Here is a 27,623-nt window from a genome sequence, read left to right as displayed (position 1 = left end):
GGAGGTTTCTCTAACCAACAAGGGGTTATTGTAATATCCATTATCAAGTATAAAGCTAAATTTGAGATAACACAGTTTAAAAAAAATGTACAGGGATACCAAGAGGCACTAGACCTGTGATTTAATTGATGGTGGAAATTCTGAATGAGGACACTCCCTCTATCAAAACTAATTATTATCTTAGAGCAATGAGAGGTAAACTGACTTGGTACATATAAACACATAACTAGTTTATGACAGAGATGGGATATAAAGATGTATCTGTCTGATGCTGTGGACAATCCTCTATCAACCACAATACTACAGACAAAATAATAGTTTGCATTTGCTTATAATTTCCTGTTTTTCCTTTCAATCATTCTCAAAACAGCCTGTGAGTTATTTTAACAACAACTCTGAGTAACATGATTTTAGGGAACTTCCCAAAGGTCATCAGGGCTAGTTGGTAGAGGATTTGAAACTGGTTTTCAAGTATTCAGGTGACTGACTCCTGGCTGGACACTTTTCTCAAAACATTTTTTTTCCTTTTTACCTCATTCCTATAATAGATTGAATTTAATTACCCAGTTTGCTGATTATTTAATATGAATTTACAAACAGTTTTGGCCAGGATTCTTATTGAATCATATTCAGGCATTTTGATTTTTCTCCCTAAACATATATCACTCTATTCTTTTACCTGTGCTTCTGTATAATAAGATCCAGTAACTGTGTTAACAACAAACAAAAAATGAGTCGGATTTAAAAGTTAAGCAGCACAGAGGAGAGGGAGGAATGCAGCACACTTAATGACAGAAACACAAATCTTGCAATATTTTTCAAGAAGGATTATCTATAAGTTACTGCAACCAAGGGGCACTAAAATTGATACATTGACCACTAACATACCAAACGAGTATAGCAATTACAGTTCTATTTAGAAATAGCACACCAGTGCCCAAGTAGGAGTTCACTACTCTAAATTAAATTTATGTGTATTTATATTGCTCATATTTGGGGCATCCTCTGCCAAAATAAATTACAAATGATAGGCTTTGGATTGTTTTTCACTCCAAGTGAATAAAGTTTAAAAGTTTAATAATTCTCCACAAATGATTTAAGAAAAGCTGTTTCTAAACTTCACAATAGTCAACCCTTTTTCTCTTGTACATATAAGCTTTCTCTCTTACAGATGACAAAATTGGTTGTTAATTATTTCTCCTTCATGACTGAATCATCTATAGAGTTATGTAATATCAAATACAATGCTACACTTTCTTTTCTCATAGTCTCTGAGTTTTGAGCTCCTATATTTTTCAGTTTCTTGGTTTACTAAATATTTGCTTAGAATTTTTTTCCTCCATGGATATGCAAACCTTCAAAATGCTTCCAAACTTGTTTCTTAAAAGAATTTTTAATAAACACTTTTTAGCATGTATGAAAGTTCTGTCAATATTTTTTACCTTTCTTAGAAAACCATTCCATAGAGCAAATAGTAATTTTTTTAAAATCTATAAAACTTATTAGGGTATCAAAAAAAGTCTGAAAATATATTTAATGTCGCCTAGTCATACATTCCCCCCACCTCTACAAAATGGGAGGTAGGATGTCATTTCATATCTCTTCTATGGAGATAAATATTTTTTTTTCTAATTTATAATGTGACATTCATTTTTGATTGTTTGTGGTTGTTATTTCCATTTAAATCATTTTTAGCCATTGTGCATATTGTTTCCTTGGTCCTATTAACTTTTTACTTTCTGTATCAGATCTGGTAAATTACCTCATATTTCACTGTATCATCTTATTCATTATATTTTAATTCATAGTAATATTACATTACATTCATGAACCACAATTTGTTTAGCCAGTCCCAAACTGATAAGCATTTTCGTTGTAACTTTTCCTACCTTGACCTCTTCAGTTTAAAAAAAAATCTGTAAGAATTGTCATAGCATTCTAATTAACCTCTGTTTTAACCTGAGTCCCCAACTGCCACCTACCTGCAATGAGCATCATTGATCTCCCTAGCTTAAGGCTCTTATTGCCTTATAGTGAATACTTTTGCCATTATTTTTGAATTCTATGAAGTTCAAAGAACATATCTCCAGGACACATTTCATTAGGAAAAAATCAATACATTACTCAAATTTTTGAGTCATATTAGAACTTTGTTTTTATCAAATAAATTGATCACTGTGTAAGGCTAAGAAATGGATATTATTAATTCAACTAATAATTTTTGATTACTTCTATTGCTATTCAGGAGGCAACAAGCAGAAGTCATATCAACATTGCTAGTAATCACCATGAAGTTGAAGGATATGAACAAGTGACTTCTAAAACACCTCAAATCGAGGTAAGAATTTAAGAAAATACTGTTCAAAATTCTTTTGAGATTCTTTTTTTGTCATTTAATATTTGGTTTAATTTTCATTTATTACATTTAAGGAAATCATATCTTGAAATATTGTAACTATCTTCCTACTTTGATTTAGGCAAATACTGAAGGAAAAAATACATGCCCAGAGCCATTGATACTATATTATCATGAAAATTAGTCTGATTTCAGTTTAAAATAATCTCAATTGATAAACATTTGTTAAACACTATTGTTGCATAAGGCACTGTACTATATGCTATGTTTAAAAGGAAAAAATGCAAAAACAATCTTACTTTTTATGAGGGAAAGTATATACATATAAATATGTATAACATGTATACTATCATTTCAGAAGTTAGAGAATTATTATCTAAGGGGATAAAGGCTTGATAGGTGTGAGGTTACCTGAGCAGAGGTTACAAAAAAGCATTCCAAGTCTCTGAGTCAGACTGAATAAAGACAGAGACAGAAGATACCTAGAAGATCAATTTGACTGGAGTATAGAAATTATTTGAAATTGAATAATAGGTAAAAAATTTTTAAAAATATATGGGAGTCAAAAACATGGAGAACTTTAAAAGTTCAGCTAATGGGTTTATATTCTATGCCAGAGACAATAAGGAACAAATAAAGACTTTTGTGTAAGGGAGTAAAATGGTAAAATATGTGGTATAGAAAATTCATTTTGGCAATTGTGTGGAGGCTCCTGAAGTAGAGAAGGAAATCCTAGAAAGAAAGGGACTATTTAGGAGACTCTTGTAGTAGTACACATGAGAGGACATGAGAATATGAACTTTGATGATGATCACATCAATGGAATATATAGGATAACTGTCAGAGAATTGTGAAGGAGGAATTGACCAGGTTTAGCAAGTATTTGGATTGGGGCAGAGGAAATCAAGGAGAGACCTGGGATTGTGGGATTGTGTATCATAGCTCTATCTCAGAATTCATGAATAGTGAGGATAAAAAAATTAAAGATTTGATTGCATCTCTTAGTATCCTTTGAAATATTAGATGAAAATTGCAAATGCTATCTCTTTACATACATTTCAACATATTTCTAATATTTAAATATTCATTTAAATTTATTTCTTAAGCAGGTCTCTCATCTTAAAAAACAAACTCAAGAAATAAATCAGGCCTCTCGTTCCAGTCAGTATGTTCAAGAAACAGGTAATTCATTTTATTTTGCTTCAAGAAAACTTTTTACCTTCTCCAAATGTATATTTCACGTACTCATTGCCAGTATAATAATATTTATCTCTATCAAATTATATGAGTCCACATTTGGACTCATGAAGTATGAGTCATTGTCTTGAAGATGTTGAGATGTCTATGCGTATTTAGACTCATATGCATATACATGTATGTATGCATATATATACTTATATACACATAATTATGTTCTATGATAATTGTTACAATTTGTATTTATAACAGCATATTAACTGAATTATTTTAATAGTGACCATAGTTAATTAATGGTAACCAATTCAAAGCCTTGTAATGAATAAAACAAGACACTAGAAAAGCAAGGGTATGTTAGAGAAATCTACCACATTTGGCAGCTGTGAAGGACTGACAGGGAACTAGATTCTGGCCTCTTGGATTCTGATGATGTCACTAATTGGGTTAAAACTCAACTGCTATTAAAAAAATATGTTTCTATGAATCTAAGAAATAGAAGACTTAGACTAGCATAGTAAAAGACACATAAGGAAAAATAAGATAGCCATGTCCCACCTGCTATTAATACTCTGGTTTAGTAAAATCAAAAACTAAAGAGAATAATCCACAAGTGAACGTCTACTAATTGAAGACATAGTCATTTTTATCATATGCCAGCACTGCATTATAACAAAACTGGGAAATGGTATTACTCATACTTTAGTCTGTTTTTTTCTCAGTATTCCAATTTAAACAACTTGCTTAATACAAGTTAATATAACTTTCTTACCTTATCCAGATTAGATGAAGTAAAAATAAAGACTGAGAAGATTATTTCAACCTGAAGAAGAAAGAACTTAAGCATTTGAATGCATTAAAAATTCACTCAATAGCACCACCTAGTAATGAAGTAGGTGACCAAAAATAATGCCAATGCTTTAAATGAGTCTGAAAAGATGGGTATACATTAAATTGAATTTTTACTTTTGAAAAGCTATTTCAGCAGAATATTTACAACTATTAGACCAAGTTACTAAAATTGGATTTTCAAAAAAATCTGACAGCACTAATCATCATGGATTAACACATTTTTCCATAATATTTTAACCCAAGAATAAACCTTTCAAGACCTGTATTCAACAGTATATACTATAGATATTGCCATAGTGGGGGTAATAGAAGGAAATGTAACATTATTTAGAAAAACTAATGGCAGAGATCAAATACCACCATGTCAGAAGTAGCTTAAGAAAACTTTTAAAAACATGCTGAAAGAGAATAGATGATTGTGCAATTATTTAGCACTTTATACAGTAGAAAGGTTCTACATAATAACTCTTGACTAAGGGAAACAAAAACAAAGCATATATCCTAAAAATAATCCTAAAAATCCTAAATGAATCCTTAAAATAAAAGTATATTAGAAATTATTAATGCTCTCAATCAAATATTAATTAAAAATAAAAACCCAAATCTTAAGACAATGCAAGGAATCAAAGCAGCACAAAGGATGAAATTCAGCATCAATTTTATAAAAGTAAGCTATAGAGCCTTGGGGAAATTTAATTAGAAAGAGAATCTTTCCTATTGAGCATAACAATTCTCTTTCTTACTCTTTCTGCTCTTCTTTAGCTTCTAGCTTCTGGGCTTCATTACTCTAGGATGCCCAGTGGTCATTTAGTCTTCCAACTGCTAGCGTGTTTTAACTATTGAATCTTTTTCAGAAACAGATCAACTAGACATTTTTTTTAATAGCTAGGCTACTATCACAGTCAAATTTCTTTTTTCAAAAAGCCCAGACTAAGATTAATTCTATCCTTTTGAACAATTCCTCTTTCAGTATCAGAAAGTCTTAAATTGTTCCCCACCCTGCCCTCTAATTTAGTGCTAGAAAATTTCCTTTAACTCCTGTCTGTTTCTAGTTGCCAAACTTTATCCTCTGCCCCCAAAGGATCTTTGGAGCTAAGTTAGACAAAGCATCAAAGGGCCTATGTGAATATGAGAGACTGTGATTTCATTCAGTCCCATGTCCCTTAAGATCATTTGGGTATAGATTGAAAATGAATATAAGAAATAGCAAAACTAAAGGAAGATAATCAAGTCATAAGCCTGTCCCTTCCTTGGCTACATTCTTGCTAATAAAAAAAAACAGGCTTCAATTTATCATATATACATTGACTTACTTAAACCTTACTTAAAGAATATTCCTGAGAGGTTGTCATCATTATTTCCTTCTATTCATGAAGAAATTGAAGCTTAAAGGATTTAAAAAATATGCCAATAGGTACATAACTGGTAAGTGACAGATGTAGGAAACAAACTCTTGTTTTTTTCTAACTTTTAATGTAGTTTATGTCTTCCAATTTTGGGGTATATTTATTCCCTATGCTAACAAACCCAATCCCTCTGATTATTGTATGGGTTGATGCTTACCTCTAAATATTTAGTCCTGTTGAGTAGTGACTAGGAAATAAGTACTATTTTCATAGCCATGTGGAAAGTGTGTAGATTTTTTTCCCAATATTTTTAGTAATGAAAATGTGAAAATTAAGGCTCAAAAGAGAATGCAAGTGTGCCTCTTCTTTTCATTTCACTCCATTAAAAAGTCTGTCCTTCAAAAACAGTAACTGAGAAAAATCTCCTATTGTTCTTTTGTGACTGCAGTTATTGACACACCTGAGGATGAAGAGATACCAAAGGTTTCAACGCAGTTTTTAAAACAGCACTTTGAAAAGACAGCCCAAGAAAAGGTCCTTCAATCTGATAGAGATATAGCAACTCCAGCCAAACATATTAAGGTAGGCAATTCAACAAGGATCTCAGTTGGTGGGATGGAAGAAGGAGTTAATATATACATTAAACGCCAGCCTAGAATAGAATATGTAGTATTTCAAATTACTGCATCTCTATTCTTGGCAACTAAATGATTTTAAAAATTTAAAAACACACCTTAAAACTGGGGTACACACTACCAGGAAGAATATTGAATCAATCAAAATTAAAGACAGGGAGAACTGTTACTATGTTTTTGTTGGGGGAAAAAAGACTTTTTAATTGAGGGGGTTGGGAGAATGGGGGTGGAAATCAACCTATCTCTTAATGTGAAGTTGTCAAAACTGTCATGTACATAGATAAAATCATAAAATACATTTTATATTGATTTCATCTACTTCTTTCTATGTCATGCCTCTGTTTAGACTCCTGGGCAAGAGGAATGGTTGAAAATATCTTGAGTTTCTGTTGCTTTTCTTCAGATTACTTATTTATGACAAATTAAGTAAAGTTAAATATCAGTATTATATGAAATGTAGATATGTTATGAAATGAAGATAGTGGATGTATTACATATGAAACATAATTATTCAGCATCACTAGATTGTAGGATGTAACCATTTAAATGGAGTATGTTGTCTTCCTAATACCCAAATTGCTGATATTACCAGACCAGGCCACTTTGTTTGGAAATGTTATGACCATGCCCTACAAAGTCTCTTTTTTCCCCCTCTCACTCTTAAAATATGAATTTTTGTTCCCTAAAGATTGACAATGAATATAAAGAAACTATGTGGTCATCTCCAGTTGTCACTTGTGTAACTGCCAGTACTTCAGCCAGTCAGAGGCAGAATACATCAGCCACAAGGCATACAGAATACAGTTCTACTTCTTCATCTCCTGCACAGTTTAACACCATGGATTTTGGAAAAACAGAAGATTTTCCTCCTCCCCCACTTGAAGCAGTGCCAGTATTAGCAGATGTGACAACATTTTCCCAGTCCCCTGAACTCCTTAGACCCCCTGGAAAATTTCCAATGCCCAAAGATTTATATTCAAAGCAAAGAAACTTATATGAATTAAATCGCTTATACAAACACATCCATCCTGAATTAAGAAAAAACTTGGAAAAAGATTATATCAGTGATGTTTCTGAGATTGTATGTCATCAGGTAGACACAGGAGATTCTGATTTTGCAGATGTGCAGCAAACCTGTTATGCTTTTGAAAATACCAGTGGCAACAATCAAAAGTGTCTGAACCCTGAAAGAGAAGTTCTTGAATGGGATGAAATTCTGAAGGGAGAAGTACAGTCCATGAGATGGATTTTTGAAAACCAGCCTTTAGATTCCATCAAAGACCAATCTCCTGGTGAAAGCACCAGCAAAAAAAGTGTTGTTGAACAAGAAATAATTGCTGGGGGTGATGTGAAATATGCCACATGGATGTTTGAAACCCAGCCAATAGATACATTAGGGGTTCATTCTTTGGAATCCACAGATAGTGATTTGAAAGTTCCAGAACTAGCCAGGGGAGATGTGCGCACAACCACATGGATGTTTGAAACACAACCACTAGATTCAATGAACAAAATTTATCAGGACCAACCAGAAGGGGAAGAAGGAATTTCCATTATAGATATAACTGGAGGTAATGTCAAGACTGTGAAATACCTGTTTGAAACTCAGAATCTTGACCAACTTGGGCAGCTATACTCAGTGGATGAAGCTAACTTACTTCAACTCAGATCTGAACTCAAAGAGATTAAAGGGAATGTGAAGAGAAGCATAAAATACTTTGAAACTCAACCACTGTATGTTATCAAAGATAACTTAGGACAAATTCTTGAGATTAAAACTGTTCATAGGGAAGATGTTGAAAAGGGGGATGTGAGAACAGCACGTTGGATGTTTGAGACACAACCATTAGACATGATAAACAAAGATGTTACCGAAGTTAAAGTTGTCCGTGGAATATCCATGGAAGAAAACATCAAAGGTGGAGTGAGTAAGGCAAAGTGGCTATTTGAAACTCAACCTCTGGAGTCCATCAAAGAAGAATCTGAAATGTCCATCATTGAAAAGGAAACTATTGTAGGTACTGATGTCTCCAGAAAGTGTTGGATGTTTGAAACTCACCCCTTAGATACCCTAAAAGAAGCCACGGATTCAAATCCTTTGCCAGCAGAAGAAATAATAGGTGGTGATGTAAAAGCCACCAAGTACTTATTTGAAACACTTCCAATGGATATTTTAAAAGATAGTCCAGAAGTTGGTAAACTTCAAAAAATAGTTGCCTCTGAAGAAGAAAAAGGAGATGTAAGGCACCAGAAATGGATTTTTGAGACTCAATCTCTAGAAGAGATTAGGAAGGAGGAGAAAGAATATATAAGAACAGTTAAACTTGAAGAGATTGATAGAGGGAATGTTAGAAGCCACACACATACCTTTGAATCAAACGATTTAGTTAAGTTTGACAAATCACATAAAATACAGGTGGAAGGAGTGACCAGAGGTGCTGTAGAGTTCAATAAATCTCTCTTTGAGACAACTCCCCTATATGCTATCCAGGATCATCTAGGAAGATATCATGAAGTTAAAACAGTTCAACAAGAAGAAATACTAAGAGGAGATGTGCGAAGTTGTAGATGGTTATTTGAAACTAGGCCTATTGATCAATTTGATGAGAGCATTCATAAATATCAGGTTATCAAAGGAATATCTACACAAGAAATACAGTCTGGTGATGTGAAGTCTGCTAAATGGCTGTTTGAAACGCAGCCTCTAGATTCTATTAAATATTTTAATAAGGTGGAAGATGAAGAAAGTAAAAAACAGCAAACTACAGATATTATTAAAGGGGATGTAAAAACCTACACATGGTTGTTTGAAACCCAGCCAATGGAGTCCCTTTATGACAAGACAGAAATAATGACTGACAGTGAAGAAATTCATAAAGGAGATGTCAAAACGTGTACTTGGCTTTTTGAAACTCAACCACTCGATGCAATAAAAAATGACTCAGAAGAAGTAAAACTCCAAACTGTAAAACAGGAGGACATCCAAGGCAGGGATGTCCGCACAGCCTGCTTGCTTTTTGAGACAGAAAACTTAGATAACATACAAGGAGAAGAAGGAAAGGAAATCAAGTCAGTGGAAGTGGATATTCAGGCTGGGGATGTCTCTAGCATGAAATACAAGTTTGAAAATCAATCCTTGGATTCTATGAGTTCCAGCTCAGAGTTTTTGAAAAAGATCAAAACACTACAGGTTGAAGATATTCAGAAAGGCAATGTTTTAAATTGCAGGTGGCTCTTTGAAAACCAACCTATTGATATGATAAAAGAAAGCCAAGAAGGTGATGAATTAGTCAAGACAGTGAAAGACATACAAGGTGGAAATGTGAGAAAGGGTTGCTTTATTTTTGAGACTTTTTCTTTGGACCAGATTAAAGACAAATCTGAAGAGATCAGCACTGAAAAAACCACTAGCAAAGATGAAATATTAAAGGGAAATGTGAAAAACTATAGAATGCTATTTGAAACTCAACCACTCTATGCTATTCAAGACAAAGAAGGGTATTATCATGAAGTGACAACAGTTAAGAAAGAAGAAGTGATTCATGGAGATGTATGTGGGACTAGGTGGCTATTTGAAACAAAACCTTTAGATTCTATTAATGAATCAGATAATGTATATGTTATCAAATCAGTCACACAAGAGGATATTCAGAAAGGAGATGTCAGTTCTATCAGATATAGATTTGAAACACAACCATTAGATACAATTTCAAAAGGGACAAATGTAATTGCTCCCACTATTGATTGTGTGCAGGATGGAAATGTGAAATATCATAAGCATCTATTTGAATCTGAAGAGTCTGATAAAAGAACATATGTTAGAACAGTTAGTGTCAATGAAATACAACAGGGTAATGTTAAAACATCTACTTGGCTGTTTGAAACTCACACCCTAGATGAGTTGAGAGGAGAGGGATCAGATTATGAGAATATCAAGAAAGTCACAAAAGAAGATGTACTGAAAGGTGATGTCAAACAGGCAATATGGCTTTTTGAAAATCAGACTTTAGATTCTATTAAAGAAACAGATGAATATATCACAGAAATAACCAAGGAAAAAATCCCTCCCTCTGATGTCAAAACCACAACATGGCTCTTTGAAACAACACCCCTTCATGAATTTAATGAAAATAAAGTGGAAAAGGAGGAAATTATTGGAAAGAGCATTAAAGAAACTTTAAAAGAACTATATTCACAAAAAGTGATTGAATCTCATGGAATTATCATTGAAGCAAATGAAGTTGGTAATGTTCGAATGGCTAAGTACAAACTAATGAATCAAGAATCTCCTGAAATACAAAAAGAAGATGTTATTAGAGGAGATATCAGAACTATAATGATGAACCTACTTTCCCAAAAAAATGATGCCAAAAGAGAGATTTTAGTCAATGAAGAAGAAAAAGGCAATGTCAGTTTGACCAAAACACAGTTATTAAACAGATCTAAAGAAACCCAATATGAAAAAGAAGAAATAGTGGGAGGGGATATTCAACAAACAATTAAAAATTTGTTCATTGAGAAACAATCTGTAAAACAAGGCATCATAATTCAGGAAGATGAAAGAGGGGATATTAACATGACAATCTATTGTCTTCTTCATGAAAATGATAACAATAACAAAATAGAGCATGAAGAAATAATAGGTGGAGATGTAAAACGCACTATTCACAGCTTGTTTTCTTCTGCTGCAAACTATGAAATAGCAAAAAAGACTAAAGTAGATGCATCAGAGAGGGGAAACGTTCAGTTTTTCACAACATGCATAGAAACTGGAGCATTAGATTACCTCAAACTACTCCAGACAGGGTCAGATGAAACCCTTACTTCTAGGAAACATGAAGAAGAGGAGATAATCGGTGGTGATGTTGAAGGCACAAAGTGGATGCTAATGAAAAGGAAACCTCATATTGAACGAACTATTAATGAAACTGACATCATCCCAGGGGATGTACAAAATACAGTTAAGGTGTTCATGAGAGAACCTCAGAATACATCCTATCAGGTACCTAAAGAAGAAATTGTAAAAGGTGATTTGAAAACAACCCTAAATTCCCTCAGTGAGGCCATAAATCAGAAAACAGTTACAAAAAGGGAAGAAATTATGAAAGCTGACATGCTTGCCACATTGAAGTCTCTTCAAGAAGCAAGCCACCAATGGAAAGAAACTGAGAAACCTGATATTATCCCTGGTGATATTAAACAAGCTATTGAATCTCTCGAAAAAGCAGTAAACACAAAGACTGAAATTCTGAAAAAGGAGCTTATCCGAGATGACCTTGAGGCAACATTAAGAGTACTGAAAGACCAACAGTCTTTCAAGAAGGTAGATGAAGAAAATGCAATCCAAGGAGAGATGCAGGCTGTGAGGCATGATCTGGTAGATTCCACTGAAGAACACAAAACCCAGAACAGGCAGGTAACCATCCCCTGGGACACAAAAAGGGTCTTGCAGCCAAAATCTGAGTCATTTGAGCAAGGAGTCCAATACCAAGATAAATTTGGAGTACTTAAACAAACTGTAGTCAAATCTTTTCATGAATATTCAAAAGTAGATAATAGTGAGATTTTCCCACAACAAGCTCCCAAAGGCACTATAAAAATTGTCATAGGTCGTGACCAAAACTATGATGCCCTTGAGAAGAGCCTCCAAAGATTAAATGATTCACACTACAACACTGCTGAAAATTTGGCCCAGGATGGAGATCAAAACAGCATCCAAACTGATGCATCAAGAGCACAATATCTTAGAAAGGAACATATGAGGAACCAGGTAGATTCTTATAACTCAGTTCAGAAAAATGTAAGAACTGAGGAATCAGAGATGGGTACTGTTCAGGAAAAGGATGATGGCTCTAGTGCTGACTTGGTTACTGAAAAAATGCAACAGAATCTCATGTGTATGCTAAGCAGTGGTCAGCAAACCAGGGAGTCTTCCCACGAAGGAAGTCCAAAAAAGACTAAAAAGGCACCCAGTTGCAAGCCTTATGCTTGCCCCCACCCAGTTAGCATCCCAGTTAATAGCAATAAGACATATGGAATTACTGGCACTTTACTTAAGGATGAAATGAGACAAGTACATCATGATAGTGAGATTTTTCAAAGGAATGAAATGAACTTTCAGCAAAAACAGCCTTTTGTTCCTTTGTTCCTCAAACAGGATATTGACAATGTATCTGAAGAAAAAAATTCAAAAGGAAAGCATGGAAAATTTAAAGCAACAACAGAAAGGAATAAAAGGATTGATTTTCATCAGAAAAATGAGAACTTTCCAACAAAGATGGATGTCTCAGCAAACTTAAATGTGTCTGTGAAAAAATTCTGTAGTCCAGTTAAATTGGCTGCTGTGGGTAATACAGCTGAAACTATTTCCTCACTTCCACCTCCATCTCCACCTCCACCTCCACCTTCCAATGCATCATCTGAAATTGAATTTCCTCTACCTCCTCCACCTCCTTTAATGATGTTGCCTGATAAACATGAGTTTTCTTCATTGCCATCCACAGAAAAGATGAAGACTGAATTTGATGACTTTCCCTGCCTCCCTCCCCCACCTCTACCAGCGGATGACAAAGCAGAGAGAGAATGTCCATCTACCTTTTTGTCTCCCCCACCTCCTCCACCACAGAAACCGATACATCTTTTGTCTTCCACAATTCAAGCAGAAGACAGTAAAGAGAATGTTCAGCAACACTGTCAAGAGTCAGTACAAACTCATTCAAGGACCAGATCCTTAACAGGAAAGTCAATAGCATTTCCACCATCTCCCAAGCTCCCCAAAGCAAAATTCTTTAAACAGTTAAATGAATGTAATATCAATCCAAAAATGAAACCACTTCCTCTTCAATCAACTATAGGAACTACAATGACCAAAATACAGGAGCAAAGTGCAGTGATGATGAAGAGCAGTGTGGAGCACACCCAGACAAAAGAGAAAATGGATACTGAGACTTCGAAAGAAAAGCAACAATCATCCACTGCTGAACCCATGAAACCTTCCATTCAGATTGTTCAGGAAGCATCACCTCCCAAAGAAAAAAAGGTCTCATCTCTTGTTAAAAGTCATTCTCTTCCTTTAGATTCTGAACAGACAAGTCCTAAGCCATATATTAGAAAATTCAAAACCCCTCTAATGATTGCTGAAGAAAAATACAGGCAACAAAGGGAGGAGATTGAAAAACAGAAACATCAAAGCTCTTGCCACCACATAGTCAAAACTGAAAGTCATAATGGAATTGAATTACAGTCTGAAATAACACCATCACAGAAATCAAAGGAAGAAGTTTCCTTGCCTACAGCAGCCACAGAGATCACACAATCAAATTCTAAGTACCAAGTAAGTCTCCAAACCAAAGGGACTTCTACTGAAAACCAGATATCTGAATCATCAGCAGTGTCATTAGCTGCCCAGAAGCTCCACAAAGTCTTGTTCACATCCATAGACAAAGAATGCATTCAAAAGGAAGCTCTTCAAAGTTCAAGGGACATTGTGCAACATAGTTTAGCTCATCAAATGGAACAAACAAACCAAGCATATACTTCTCATTTAAAACAGCAGGAATTTAATGAGAAGCAATTGTACTCATCCCCAAACAAGTCAGGATGCCCAAACTTGAAAGCAAAAAGTGTCAAATTCCCAACTCTAGAACTAAGCTTAAATAAAATATCCCAAGATTTCAAGATTGGCCAAACGCAACCAGTTGCTACTGTTCAAACCATGACTAAACAAGAACATCAGGAAAGTCAAAAAAATGAAATAAGTACAGTTATTAGAAATAAACAAAATACTTCTGAGGAATGTCATCAGTTACATATGAAGGAAAAGCGAGAAATGGATAAAATACCTACCAATCTCTCAGAGAAAAAACAAGAAATAGAATCAGATAAAGTTTATAAGAAGCAAAAAGAAAGAATGGAATTAGTGAACAAGAAAGTTGTACTAACCCAAGAAGAAAACCAGACACAGGAAGTAGTTGGTCCAAAGCAACAAAAACTAATAGTTGAAAGTAAACAAGAACATTCTAAGAATAAAACATCAGAAAAAGTCATCCAGCAAAAAGTTATTGATGCAGACATTGACTCAACACAAAAGTTTCAGCAGGCACAGATTCACACTTCTGACAGTGAAGTCAAACATAAAAAATTACCCCAGCAATATAATGGTGTGAAAGAAGAATACCTTGCAGTAAAGGATGTACAGCAGAAACAAGCCCCCCCTAATGATTCTAAGGAAAAGATAACAGAGAATAAGATTTTATTTTCTTCCCAGCAACGTTCCCAGCATGATAATGATGGAAAATGTGCTATAAATATATTGGAGTTCTTAAGAAAACGTGAAGAACTACAGCAGGTTCTGTCTCGTGTGAAACAATTTGAAACAGAACCAAATAAAAATATTAAAACATTTCAGCTGTTACTGAATATTATCCCAGAATGGTTGATGAATGAGCAAAGAAAAGAATATGGAACTCGTATCGCCATGGATAATAACTTAGAAAAAGTGAAAGAGGAAATAATACATATTAAAACTGAAGTGGAAGAAATGCTTATTTCTTGTGAGAACACCATCCAAATGTACATGAACTCCTCAAAAGCAGGGAAATTGAGAATTGAACCTCCTAATGAAACATCTGCCCAAAGATTAAGCATTGGTGCTGATTCTAATAAAAAACTTCAGAAAGAGGAGAAAATTATGAAAGGAAAAGAATCTCATCAAAATATGAAATCCCATCCTAGTGGAGCTTCTCTTCACTTAGCAAACATTAATGTTGGGTCTAGCAAAATAGTCCAGAAAGAGGAGAAAATTATAGAAGAAAAAGAATCTCATCAAAAAGAGAAATTCCAACCTAGTGGAGCTTCTCTTCATTTAGCAAACATTAGTGTTGGGTCTAGCCAAACAGTCCAGAAAGAGAAGAAAATGATAGAAGAAAAAGAATCTCATCAAAAGGTGAAATCCCAACAGGAAATTAAACGGGTAGAATGTAGAACTATTTCTCCATCTTTAAAACAACGTTCACCATCACCTACTTTCATAACAATTGAGTCTACTGCCCGACGAACTGAGATTCCTACTGTGAACAGACCCTCCTTGTCTCCTGTGAAGAAAGAAAATGTACCCATTCTTCCTTCCCGAAGTAGATCGACAACACCACCATCCCGAGGTCACCAAGCATCAGTCTCTCCTTCTCCCCCTAGGAGTCACTCTGAACAACTTGCCAAATTAAAAGACACTACAGCAAAATTATCCCAAAGGACATGTCACCATCAGTCAGTAACTCCGGGTCCAGTTGTAGAAAAAAGAACTGAAATAGTCAAGTCACCCGCTACACTGAGACGTCAAATTAAGACAGAAACCCCAATACCTATAAAGGTATCTCATGTCACTGCCAATACTGCCAATACTGTCATAGAAGCCAAGGAATCACAAGAGGAAGTTCAGCAAGTAGGAAAAAGGGAGACCTATGTTCACAGGGATGGAGTCGACATCAGAGGGCACATAGTGCCAGATACTGAAAGTTTTGATTCAATTGAAATCATACACAAAGTTGAAGTCCCTCAAGTAGGCTTATCAGGGCACTCTAAAATATATGAAGCCTCCAATCAAACAGTCCATGTGGCTGAAAATGTAATAAAGGGCCATGAAAGTGAAACAAATGGATGGGTGGGGAAATTTCAGAATGACCCAATTTTTGAGGCAAAGTCAAATAGAAGAGTTTATGCAAATGGTGAAGTAAACCATAACCTAAGACAGGAAATGCATGCCTTTAGCAAGAAAGAATGTGAATTATCTGCTATGGAAAGTGAAAGCATAAACAGCAGTTACAGAAACTTTTCTTACAGCCATTCCAATGATCCCCAGAAGAAAGTTCCATATAAACAACCCATAGAGTCCTCTGAAGCAAAGTCCATAAGAGAACATTTTTCAGGAATGAATGCATATCAAAATAAAATTTCTGGGTCAAGGACAGTAGGTTCTTCAGCACAGAACTCTGAAGCAGCTAAATCTGGCTTTGACTTCAAGCATGCCCCACCAACCTATGAAGATGTCATTGCTGGCCACATTTTGGATATCTCTGTAGAAGATTCACCAGAAGAACTACTGAGGAATTTTCAAAAGACATGGCAGGAAAGTGAGAGAGTCTTCAAAAGTCTGGGATATGCTGTTTCAGATACCTCTGCAACTGAAACAAGGAGTAGCTTTCATGAAGAAGCTGCTTTTAGAAGTGGTAAATGAATCTACAAAGCATGAGTTTTGAAGTGTGAAGAAAGATTAACCAATTAAGGCCTCATGAGCCCACTAACCATAGTGTTTTGCATTAATGAAGTGTGTGCATATATTCAAACAACATAAATACATACTAACAAATGTGTCCATTACTCTTGCCTTTTCACTCTCTCCTGGCTGGCTTTTACTATAATAACACTTCCTTTTCATAGACATTGGATTTAAATGATCTATTCTGGTTGAAACAAATTAGTAAAAGGGCTAGTTTTTAAAGCATAGACTTGTTAAGGTAAATGTGGATTTGAAGCAACAGCACATGAGAAATAAAAGGCAAAATATAATTATCATTGTTTATTGAAGGAAAGTGCTATTTTTGGAACCAAAAGACCTACAAACTTTACAGTCATTTATTACCTGGGTGATCTGAACAAATCGCATCTCTAGTATAGATCTCAATTTCTTCATCTGTAAAATATGGGGGTTCTAGATGATCTCTGAGATCCATTTTTTCCTCAATCTACAATCCTATGATACTTCTGATGTTCCCTTTAAATTTTGAACCTCTAATCAAATAAATTAAGATTAAAATGTTGGTATTTCATCTTTAATATTTTACCAATGATAGTATTTTATCAGTGTATTTTAGAAAATGTTCAAAAACATGCCCTGATCTACTCTTGACATACTCTTAACTGCCAGAGTTAAGTGGTATTTGTGTTGGAGTTCAATACAGCCTAGTAATAATCCAAGAAACAATTTAGAATGTTCATATGTGCTGTAAGGTTTCCTATTGATCTGCTTCTCTGACCAAAGGATAAGTAGAACTTGAATTAGACCTTTTATTTATTTACTGCTATAGAGCTTGTTTAAGGTAGTCTATAATGTCACTCTCCTTTTATCCTGAAGCTCCATTTTATTCAGTGTCAGTCACAATTGAATTTCTCAAAAGACCATTCTCGTGCACATGAAATTATATGTTGTGATGAGGGGTTGTTTCCAGAGATAAATTAATTTTGTACTTGGACTTTGTCTATTCACACTTTTTAATTTTAAACAATTAATAGTGCTTCACATGCAAAAAGATTTTATATAAATATCTAAAATCATTATTTTAGTTAATTCTGCTAGGCAGATTGAAAGAAATATAAAATTCAAAAATGGAAATTATAGAAGCACTAATAATAATTATGCCCCTATCATATTTGCAACATATTGTCTGGTTTTACAGGTTAATGTTGTTCCTTGATGTTTTTGCTTCTGGCATAATGAAGCAAAGCTGCCTAATCAATTTCAGATGCTCAACTTCTGTTCAGAAACACATGGCAAACACAAAGAAACAGGTCTAAGAGGAAGAATAATATCACATTTATCTGGAACTCAACTGAAAATCAAACATTAAACATAAAACATGTCTTGGCAGCCAAGATAGATACTACAAAATCCATGTATGAAATCTTATCTGCTTATAGGAGATTTTTTTTTGAAGGGGAAAGGAGGGCTCACTCAGAGCATAATTTATGCATAATTCTTTAATTTGGTTATTATGTTTTAAGCACAGAGCAAATTTGAAACGACAAATAGAAGAGGCTAATGGGTTGTTTCCTATTTTGTATGATAAACAGAAAGGAAAGGAAACTAAAAAATTATAAAAATCAGATACAAGAATTCAAAAGGTTACTTAGTCTTGGGCTAAGTCTCACATTCAAAAATAGCCCTAAGGATATCTCTATATTATAGTAAAACAACTGCTATTCAAAACAATACACAAGTTCCGAATTATTGATCTTAGAAGATTAGGGAGTATATAGAACATTTTAGAAATTTCTTTTTATTTTATCAATTAAACGAACAGAACATATCATCATATGCTACTTTTAGTAAAAAAAAAATGTACATGTTTTCTGTTATTGATATGTAGCTATGATATGTAGAATTACAGTGATAAATGTTAACATACACAAAGTCATATGCTTATATAAAGACACATAGTCTTACCGAATTATATTGGCTTCAGATGCATTGTGGTCAACATTGCATGACTGACCAACAGTGAAAATTAGAATTATGGCAATGCCCTTTATCTGCATGGAATTATTTTTAAAAGATAGTAACTATTGTTTGTTAGAGATGCCTGAAGAAAATGTCACATGATCTTTGTAAAATTTTCCTTCTAGAAACTTCTACTTCAGGACAAGGAAATGTGTACACTTTGTCAAAAAACTGTTTATCCAATGGAATGCCTGGCAGCAGACAAGAACATTTTTCATAAATCATGTTTCCGATGCCACCATTGCAGTAGTAAATTGAGGTAAGTGGGTGGGTGGGAAGGATAATTTGATCTTTGGAGAAGGTAAACATTATGGGATAGGTCTTTCTTCTTATCTATCCATTTAGACACATTTATAACTACAATTATTATATACAATTTACTACATTACAAAATTATATTCTATGATATACATTTTCAGAGATGGCCTTGTCCTTTCTCTTCAGTTACTAGTTGCTGTTTTTGCTTCTTGGAAGCTCCTTGAGGACAGAACTATTTAAATTCTTACTGTTGCTGCTGTTGCTGTTTGCTTTGTTGTGCTTAGCATTTACCACAATGTCTTATGAGTAGTAGGCAATTAATTTTTGTTTATAAAGGGAAGTGGGATGGGGAATAAATGAATTCCCCAGATATGAATGCCAGTTTCATTTATGTAATCAAAATGACAAAACAGTTATCTCTCCTGTATCCTACTTTCATTATACCCTTCATTGTACTTCTCCTGCAAACCTTGAAGCAGCTTTTATTTTTTAAATTAGACCTATGATATCATCGATAAAGGGAGCTCTGGTGAGAAACTTCCTCTGTAAATTTAAGTCAGTGCCTTTTCCATGATTTAAAAATCTGAATTGGCTACCTGGGGCATTAACCATATAAAGAATGATATAATTAGCATGTGGCCCAATCAGGATTTGAATTCAGATTTTCCTTATTGTGAGGTCAATTCTCTGGTCTATACTGGCTGACCAAATGATCCCCTTTCAAAATAGATCTTATTTAACAGTTATTAAGATTTTGTTGACCTCATTTTTGATTGACATTTGATAAGGATCCTTTTCTTAATCTGAAGGAAAACCTTGGTGACATCATGATCCAAAACTTTAATGGAGAGAAGATATACCCTTGACTTTTCTAGTCTAATCTCTTCCCAGGGGAAAGGACAGACTTTCTGTCATATATTCCTTATTGTATGACTATGATCTAAATCACAAATAGGGTTCTATTTGTATATGTTCATTGGCACCCCAGGTCCATGATTCATATTCCTAGGTTTTTAGGAACAGAACTAAAGCAAACCCCCAAATTTTGAATGGTTAAGTCCAGACTACCTCCTGGTTAAGTGAAGTTGCATGGATCTGGAGGCATTCATGAATGTTCATTATACCCTAAGGGAAGATTCTGATTTCTTATTTTCTAGACTTTTGAGGTAAAGGCTGTTTAAGTCCTTCAGGGATGGATCAAATAGTGCAGGGTATTTTTTTGGTCAATAAGAAGCAGAAATAATTGATTCATCTACTCAACTTTAGACAATTTTATCTTTAAAAATAGGCTCAGGGCACAGCTAGGTGGCAAAGTGGATGGAGCACTAGCCCTAGAGTCTGGAGGACCTGAGGTCAAATCTGGCCTCAGACACTTAATAATTACCTAGCTGTGTGACCTTGGGCATTTAATCCCATTGCACTGCAAAAAAACAAAAACAAAAAAACAACTAGGTCCAAACTCACACTCAGAATGAATCTGAAATAGTACACTGAGGGCCATAGCTATGCATTAGGAAGAATGGGTTGTCAGAATGGGTAGTCAGGATGAATCAGAATGGGTTATACCAAAATAATGTTGCCAGTTTACTATGAATTTTGAAGTATTCACCAAAGAGTTAAGATTTGAATTAAAGTATTATTTCTACCAGTCCCTACTAAAATCTAAATAGACTGCATTAACTCATTTGTACCTATTAATATGTCATGGTTCAGTTATCAGATTAACTAGTAGTTGTCTAACAGAAAGCAGGGCCCTGAGAGAACGAGACATAGAGAAGCTAAGTTCATAGGACTATACAATTTGGTCTGGAAGCAATCTTATTGGCCTTCTAGTCTGCCTTAGATTGCATTTCCCAATTACAGAAATGCAGGCCTCAAGAGGATTAATAAATAACTCACCAAAGTTATGTATTATGTATGTATATCAGTTTTGTGTTCTACTTTAACAGCTCCTCTGATGCCAACTCTTAACACCCTCTCCTCTCACACTACATTGCCTTCTAGTAAGGGAGGGAGACTAAGGTATGGAACATGAGGATTCTGATAAGGAAAGCACATTTAGGTGGAGATGTTGCAGTGGGAAGCCCTTGGCAAGGAGAAAGGCAGAAAATAAAATAGAAGAAAATATTAAAGGAAGAGACTGAGTAGGATACAAGAAGTGAAGCTGGTAATTGGTAGTGGTGCCAAAGACAAGTAGCCTTACTTGTGACAGCACCATGATCTATAGCGTGAATGGGGTATTTACTGTGAGATTTGTTTTAGTCCAAACAATGGAATGGCCAATTGGAAGAGTAAAATGGAGAGCCATGTATCACTTGAGGACTCCAGAATTTATACAGATGGAAGAATAAATTCATTCCTTCATTCCACAGAGCAATAGTGATATTCTTTTTATCACTTTCTTCAAAAGAAATGTTTTTCAAAGTGATAAGACCTAATAGAACTTGAATTCCATTGTCATCACTTATAAAAGAGAGGGGAAAAGCTATGATATTTTCTTTCCTCCTAGAAAATATTCTTTTAACAACCCAATTTCTAATTCATGATCATCTTTCCTTGTTCATGTCAAAAAAGCAACTATTAAAAAAGTCATAATCACTATGTGGATTGTAAGAACTAAAGCATTCCATAGGTGATAATCATCTCTGTATAAATTGAAGTCTTAGGGCCACACCAATGACAGAAAAATACTCAGCTCATTTGGGAAATATCTGGGACTGCAAACACAGCTTAGCAATATGGTCCCAATTTATTCATCTTCCAGGACCCTTGAGCTGAATGCATTTAAATGAGTCTGATTTTTGATAAGTAAAAATGGGAGTGAATTACTTGTCATCCTGAGATGATAAAATGGGGGTTATCACCATGTATGGCACTTTGATTAAAGACTTTCAGGCCTAACCTACTTAAAATACACATTAGGTTTAGATTCCATTAAAGAAGGCAGGGAATACAATTAAATATATAATAAGTTCCTATTTATTCCTAATCTCAAAGTCTTAAAAAACTGATTTTCCTCCCCAGTGTCCAACTTTGCTAAGGAGATACATTCATAAGGAAACCAACCCCTAGGGATTTTTTCAAAATAGCAACTTATGTAATATTTTGTTGCATTAATTCAAACAGCTTAATTTTTAAAGTTATCTCCATCTATTCCTATAGTTTAGTTTAACATTCATTATGATGAACATAAGATCACACTCCTTTTTGATAATTAAAGAGAAGTAAGTGTTATGGTTATTATAATTTTAAGTTTTAGTGGTAAGTAAATCAGTACAGTATCCTGATGTTTTTTAAATTGGCATTAAACATAGTAAACCTTAAATTAACCAAGATACTTTATTTTTAATTCTTTCAAATAGCCATTTTTCAACTAAATAAATTTTCATACTAAATAAAATATGTATATATACATATGTGTATGTATGTATGTATACATATACATATATATGTATGTGTATATATATATATATAATATATATATTTGGGCAAGGCAATGGGGTTAAATGACTTGCCCAGGGTCATACAGCTAAGTAATAAGTGTCTGAGGTCATATTTGAACTCAGGTCTTCCTGACTCCAGGGTTGGTGCTCTATCCACTGTGCCACCTAACTGCTCCTGGGTCATGTAATTTTAACTGTTCCGTACTTTGTTAGTTTCAGTAGATATGCAACATAGTGTAAGGACTGTTGGTTTTTTTTCTCCGTTTTGACAGCTTGGGAAATTATGCATCACTCCATGGACAGATTTACTGTAAACCTCATTTTAAGCAACTTTTCAAATCTAAAGGAAATTATGATGAAGGTTTTGGACACAAGCCACATAAAGAGAGATGGCGCTGTAAAAATCAAAGCAGTTCAGGGGACTTTGTTCATAAAGAAGAAATAGATCTAAGTAAGAACATGCCAGCAACACTCCAAACACTTGATGTTCTCAGTCAGCATGCAAATTCAAGCAATGGAGAGAATTTGAAAAAGTCCAGTGAGAGGGGCAAACTGAAAATTACCTGGCCTCCATATAATGAAACGCCTAGGAAACCCTTTACTATTGAAGATGATCTCAAAATGAGTAAACCAAAATGGCCCCCTGATATCATTACCTCTTTGTCTCCTGACCATTCCCTAGAAGATAAAAGTGAACCAAAGTTAGAAAATGGTAATTTTGCAGAAGGCAAATGGAAAGAGAGAGATGGCATTCCTACTTTGCAACCATATCAGCAACCTATCCATATATATCAAAAGGATAATGTTTTAGGAATCACTGAGATGAAAACATGTGAGACAAGGAGAGAAGAGAAGGAAGAAAATAGGCATGTGCAAGAGAAAGTGAACGAGACTGGAGTTTCTGAGGACAGGAGGAAAAGTGAAATGGATCTTAATGACAGCATTAACATGGCTGTGCAGAGTGCTGAGAAAGAGAAAAATGAAAAAATTAATGAGCCTGGTGGTGCAGAAGTTTTACAGGTTACTAACACTGATGAGGCGGTGCTAGAAAATCGTAAAGAGAATTTGAATAAGAATAATAATAATAATTATGTAGCATTCTCACATCTGAACAATTGTAGGCAGAAGTCATCTGTCTTCGATGGGCTTAATATATTATCAGGATCAAGTGAGACAAAACACACAGCATCTGAATATGAATTTGAAAAGTTGGAAAGTGGGTCTAGGATTTCAGAATTACTTGATATATTTGAGTCTGAAAAAAGTCACTCCAGGGAAGTTTTAACTGTGTTATCTAACAAACAGAATCCCAGAGACCATGTGGGTCATACTGATCAATCTGTTCAAGCTATTTTTTCTCCAAAATCTGTTCCCGACAGTGGATTACTGTCCAAAGCAGCCACTACCCCTGCATCATTACCTTTCAAAACTGAATGGGTGATCAGAGAAAATACCAAACGTGACTCAAAATTACCTTTTCTTTTCACTAAAACTGTGAAAATGCCTTCCTTTTCCAAAAAGGAGGAATCAATTTTAGACACAAGCCTTTTACAATCTGTAGATACAATTAAAACTACTTTGGGCTTTTATGAAAAAGAATATCAGAATAATAAGAGTCACTGTCAAGATGAAAATACAGAAGTGTCATACAGTGATAGAACAAGTTTTGATTCTCAGAACTCTCAAGGTAGAGCAGTGCCACTGGCATCACCTTCTAAAAATGAGGTGCATTTTGAGTCACTCACTATTGAAGAGCAAATTAAAAGGAATAGGTGCTACAATGATACTGAATAAAAGTTGGGTAACACTGACATGCAGACACATGCAAAATATAGAAGTTTACATCTATGTCCATGTTAAGTATTTTAGATTGATTTAATAGTCATTTATCAGAAGCTCTTATTGAACTTAGTATATTGACAGAAGTATCATATTTATCATAAAGAAATATTTTTCTTGCATTAATTAGCTGATTTTTTCATATTTAATTCTTATTTCTTCCCTAAAATGTCCACAAAGAAAATTAAATAACTGCTGTCAGTCTACATTAAACTATATATTCATAGACTAGAAATAATCTGATGAAGTAGCTGTTGAACTGATTCACATAAAACTTCCTTGCTAATCTTTAAAATGCCAGCAGAAAAGAAAAGTATAGCACCTGGTGTGCAAGACAAAAGTAAACTTTTCATATCCATAACTATTTTTCACTTAATATTTTAACTTTAAGTAAATTTTATTCCATAATAAAATATGAACATTTGTTTTGGTTTGTTTATTAGAGATAAGTATGTCTCACAGGGTTTTCCCATTTTGCTATCTGGTTTAAAAATGGAAATTATATTACAATTTTCAAATGTTTGCTATGTGTAATCTCAAATAAAATCAGGAAGAAATTTTAGAGATAGTTCAGTTAAATATATTAACAGAACAAATTTAGTACTGAGGATGATGATAGAACAAAAATGTAATACTGGAGAATCAACTAACTGGGAAACATACTTGTTATTTTAGTGTTATTCACAATGTATTATTGCAAATCAGATAATTATGTGAAAATTAAACCATATTATTGTTTTCAATACTTTTTCTCAGTACTTATAAGGAATACCAAGTTTTATTTTATCTTGATTGCATGAACGAATAGAATATATGTTACCTAACTGTGAAACAATAAAAAAAAAAATCTTCTCAAATCTGAGTTTTGAATTTTCTCCCGACTTGTACTTTTTTCTAAAATGTGTTTGAAGTTTATGTATAAAGAATAGTGTTGACTTCAGTGCATGGCTTAACAGTTAATTAGGTGTGCGCTTGCATAAAAGAAGGCCCCAATACAGATTCCATTAAGTAAACATAAACCTTTGATTTTCTGCCTGAGTAAAGAAGCAGCAAGGGTCTCAAATATTTTTCCCCCTTAAAAATACAGTATATTTCTGTGTTCTTTCTTTCTAATGCTTTCTAAATACATTTCTATGACCTACATTTTAACCACTTTTAGTCAAATGTTATACAGTTCTGCTTAGATAATAGCAAACTACAGAACTGGTATAACAAATTCATTATTTGTATCAAATTATTGTATTGCTCTTTCCCTATTGTTAGTGACACAGCATTATATAAAAATCATTCATGCTTAAACAATATAAAATTTGGGGGACATCAGAAATCAATTAAATAGTTCATGTTGGGGGCGGCTAGTTAGTACAGTGGATAGAGCACCAGCCCTGGAGTCAGGAGTACCTGAGTTCAAATACAGCCTCAGACACTTCATAATTACCTAGCTGTGTGGCCTTGGGCAAGCCACTTAACCCCATTGCCTTGCAAAAATCTAAAAAAAAAAAAAAGGTTCATGTTATGATTTCCAAATATTTCATTTCCAAAGACAGATTTATTTGTGTGTGTGTGTGTGTGTGTGTGTGTGTGTGTGTGTGTGGTTGTATATCATGAGATATGATTAAACATAAACCAAGCATTTGTCTTTAACTGGAGAAAGTCATAAGTTTTATGATCATAGATTTGTATAAACTTTGAGACCATCTTTTTCATTTCTCACTTTGGAGATGAGGAAACTGAAGCTCAGAGAGTAAAGGAACTTTTCCTAGCTCACATAGTGGCAAAACTGGAATTTATAGCCAGCTCCCCTTATTCCAAGTCCAGGGAAAGAGGAAGTATTTACTAAAATTATTTGTCAAAATTTAAGTAAAAATTTATGCCTTAATCATTCCCAATATCTCCCCATCTGTTGAATGAGGCCTTCTCCTTTGAGAAAAACAAATTAAGCAGTCATTTTTTATAGAAGCTTTTTATACTCAGTATCTCATCCCTCTACAAAAAGTTTCATTTTTTTCTCCTGGATCAAAACTAACCATATTAACTCGTTCGACTATTTTTATAAAATTCAAGAAATAAATTCTACCTACCAGTGTTGGTTTTGTTTGCATTATCATAATTTTACATATCTGGATGTAATTGTATATGTTTATGTGTGTGTATCAGTTCATATAATGCTTCCTGTGCTTCTATAAATTCTTCTTACAACAAAATGGTATTCTATTAATGAATATGCCTCATTTTCTTCAGCCATTCTCCAATCAATGACTATTTTCTTTGAAGATGTTTTATCTTCAAATTCATTATCATCTTCATAATTAAAAAAATCAATTTGAATTATGTGTTCACTATTGAAGACATGACATAACTGAATTTAACATTTTTTAAAGTATTAGGCACAGAAGTATTGCTATCTTAGGGCAACAATACATGTTGAAGATCAAATCAACAGCATTAAGTGTCTTTTATAAGCCAGGCACTATCCTAAGTGCTAGAGATGCAAGGAAAGGTAAGGGGGAAAAAAGCAAAACACAATCCTTCCCCTTTCTATTACTCTTCAAAATCCCTGCTCTCAAGAAGCTTATAGTCTAATGGGAGAGATAATATACAAATAAGTTTTTACAAAATATAGAATAGATTAGAGAACAGAAGGAAGTCATTAGTATTTAAAAAGATCAAGAAGGAATTATAAATGAAATTTGAAAGAAATCAGAAGATAGAATAAGAATGCACAGAATGCCTGACTTAAGGCATAGATAATCAAAATGCCTGGAATTGTGAGATGAACAATATTATGTGAGGAGAAGCAGGATGATCAAGATCGCAGAATTTATGGAAGAGGAATAAAAGGGAATACTGGAAAAGTAATAAGTGCTTTATCATGAAAGGCTTTAAAAGTCAGTGAAGTTTCTACTTTATTTTTATTTACACATTACTAAAATAGTATTAAGAGCAAACATAATACCCCCTCCCCCATGAAAATATAAAACCTCATGAGAAATTAAGAAAGATAAAAAAGATGTTTCAGTCTGTGTTGGGATACCATCAGCTCTGTCTCAGGTGAATCACATTATTTATCATAAGTCCATCATAGAAGTTACTTCCATATTTTCCACAGTTGTTGTTGCTGATTGTAACTCCATCCAATCCTCCTCACTTACCATCTATTATATTTTCTCTCTCCTTTCACTCTGTGCCTCTTCAAAAACATTCTATGGGGCAGCCGAGTGGTGAAGCAGACAGAGCACCAGCCTTGGGGCCAGGAGACCCCAAGCCCACATCCCACTCCAGAAAGCCAGCAACCATCTGGCCCCATGAACCCAGTCAGGGCAGCTAATCCCAGGACCATGCAAAGAGTAAAAAAAAAATGCATTGTATCTGACTACCCTCTCCTATGATCTACCCTCTTCTCTATCACCCACATCACCCCCTTCCCCC

At 34.3% G+C, this 27,623-nt stretch overlaps 1 protein-coding gene across 4 annotated transcripts in view; it reads left to right on the top strand.

The window, feature by feature from the left end:
• Window positions 1–26,370, top strand: part of XIRP2 (xin actin binding repeat containing 2) — a 406,258-nt gene extending 379,888 nt beyond the window's left edge. For 2 of the 4 annotated variants that reach the window (XM_074215788.1, XM_074215790.1), the window contains 6 exons: window positions 2,246–2,338; window positions 3,463–3,538; window positions 6,197–6,330; window positions 7,072–16,606; window positions 18,780–18,913; window positions 22,628–22,713. In XM_074215788.1, the coding sequence (XP_074071889.1) occupies window positions 2,246–2,338; window positions 3,463–3,538; window positions 6,197–6,330; window positions 7,072–16,606; window positions 18,780–18,874 (9,933 nt within the window). In that variant the 3' untranslated portion in view covers window positions 18,875–18,913; window positions 22,628–22,713. Of the gene's footprint in view, window positions 1–2,245; window positions 2,339–3,462; window positions 3,539–6,196; window positions 6,331–7,071; window positions 16,607–18,779; window positions 18,914–22,627 lie in introns of all 4 variants that reach the window. The other 2 variants (XM_074215791.1, XM_074215789.1) reach the window with 2 other exon arrangements.
• The last annotated feature ends 1,253 nt before the right edge of the window (window positions 26,371–27,623 follow it).

The sequence above is a fragment of the Macrotis lagotis genome, chromosome 1 (assembly GCF_037893015.1).
Source record: "Macrotis lagotis isolate mMagLag1 chromosome 1, bilby.v1.9.chrom.fasta, whole genome shotgun sequence".
NCBI classification, from domain to species: domain Eukaryota; kingdom Metazoa; phylum Chordata; class Mammalia; order Peramelemorphia; family Peramelidae; genus Macrotis; species Macrotis lagotis.
The sequence above is the reverse complement of the archived record's forward strand: the minus strand, read 5'-3'. Positions and strand labels throughout refer to the sequence as shown.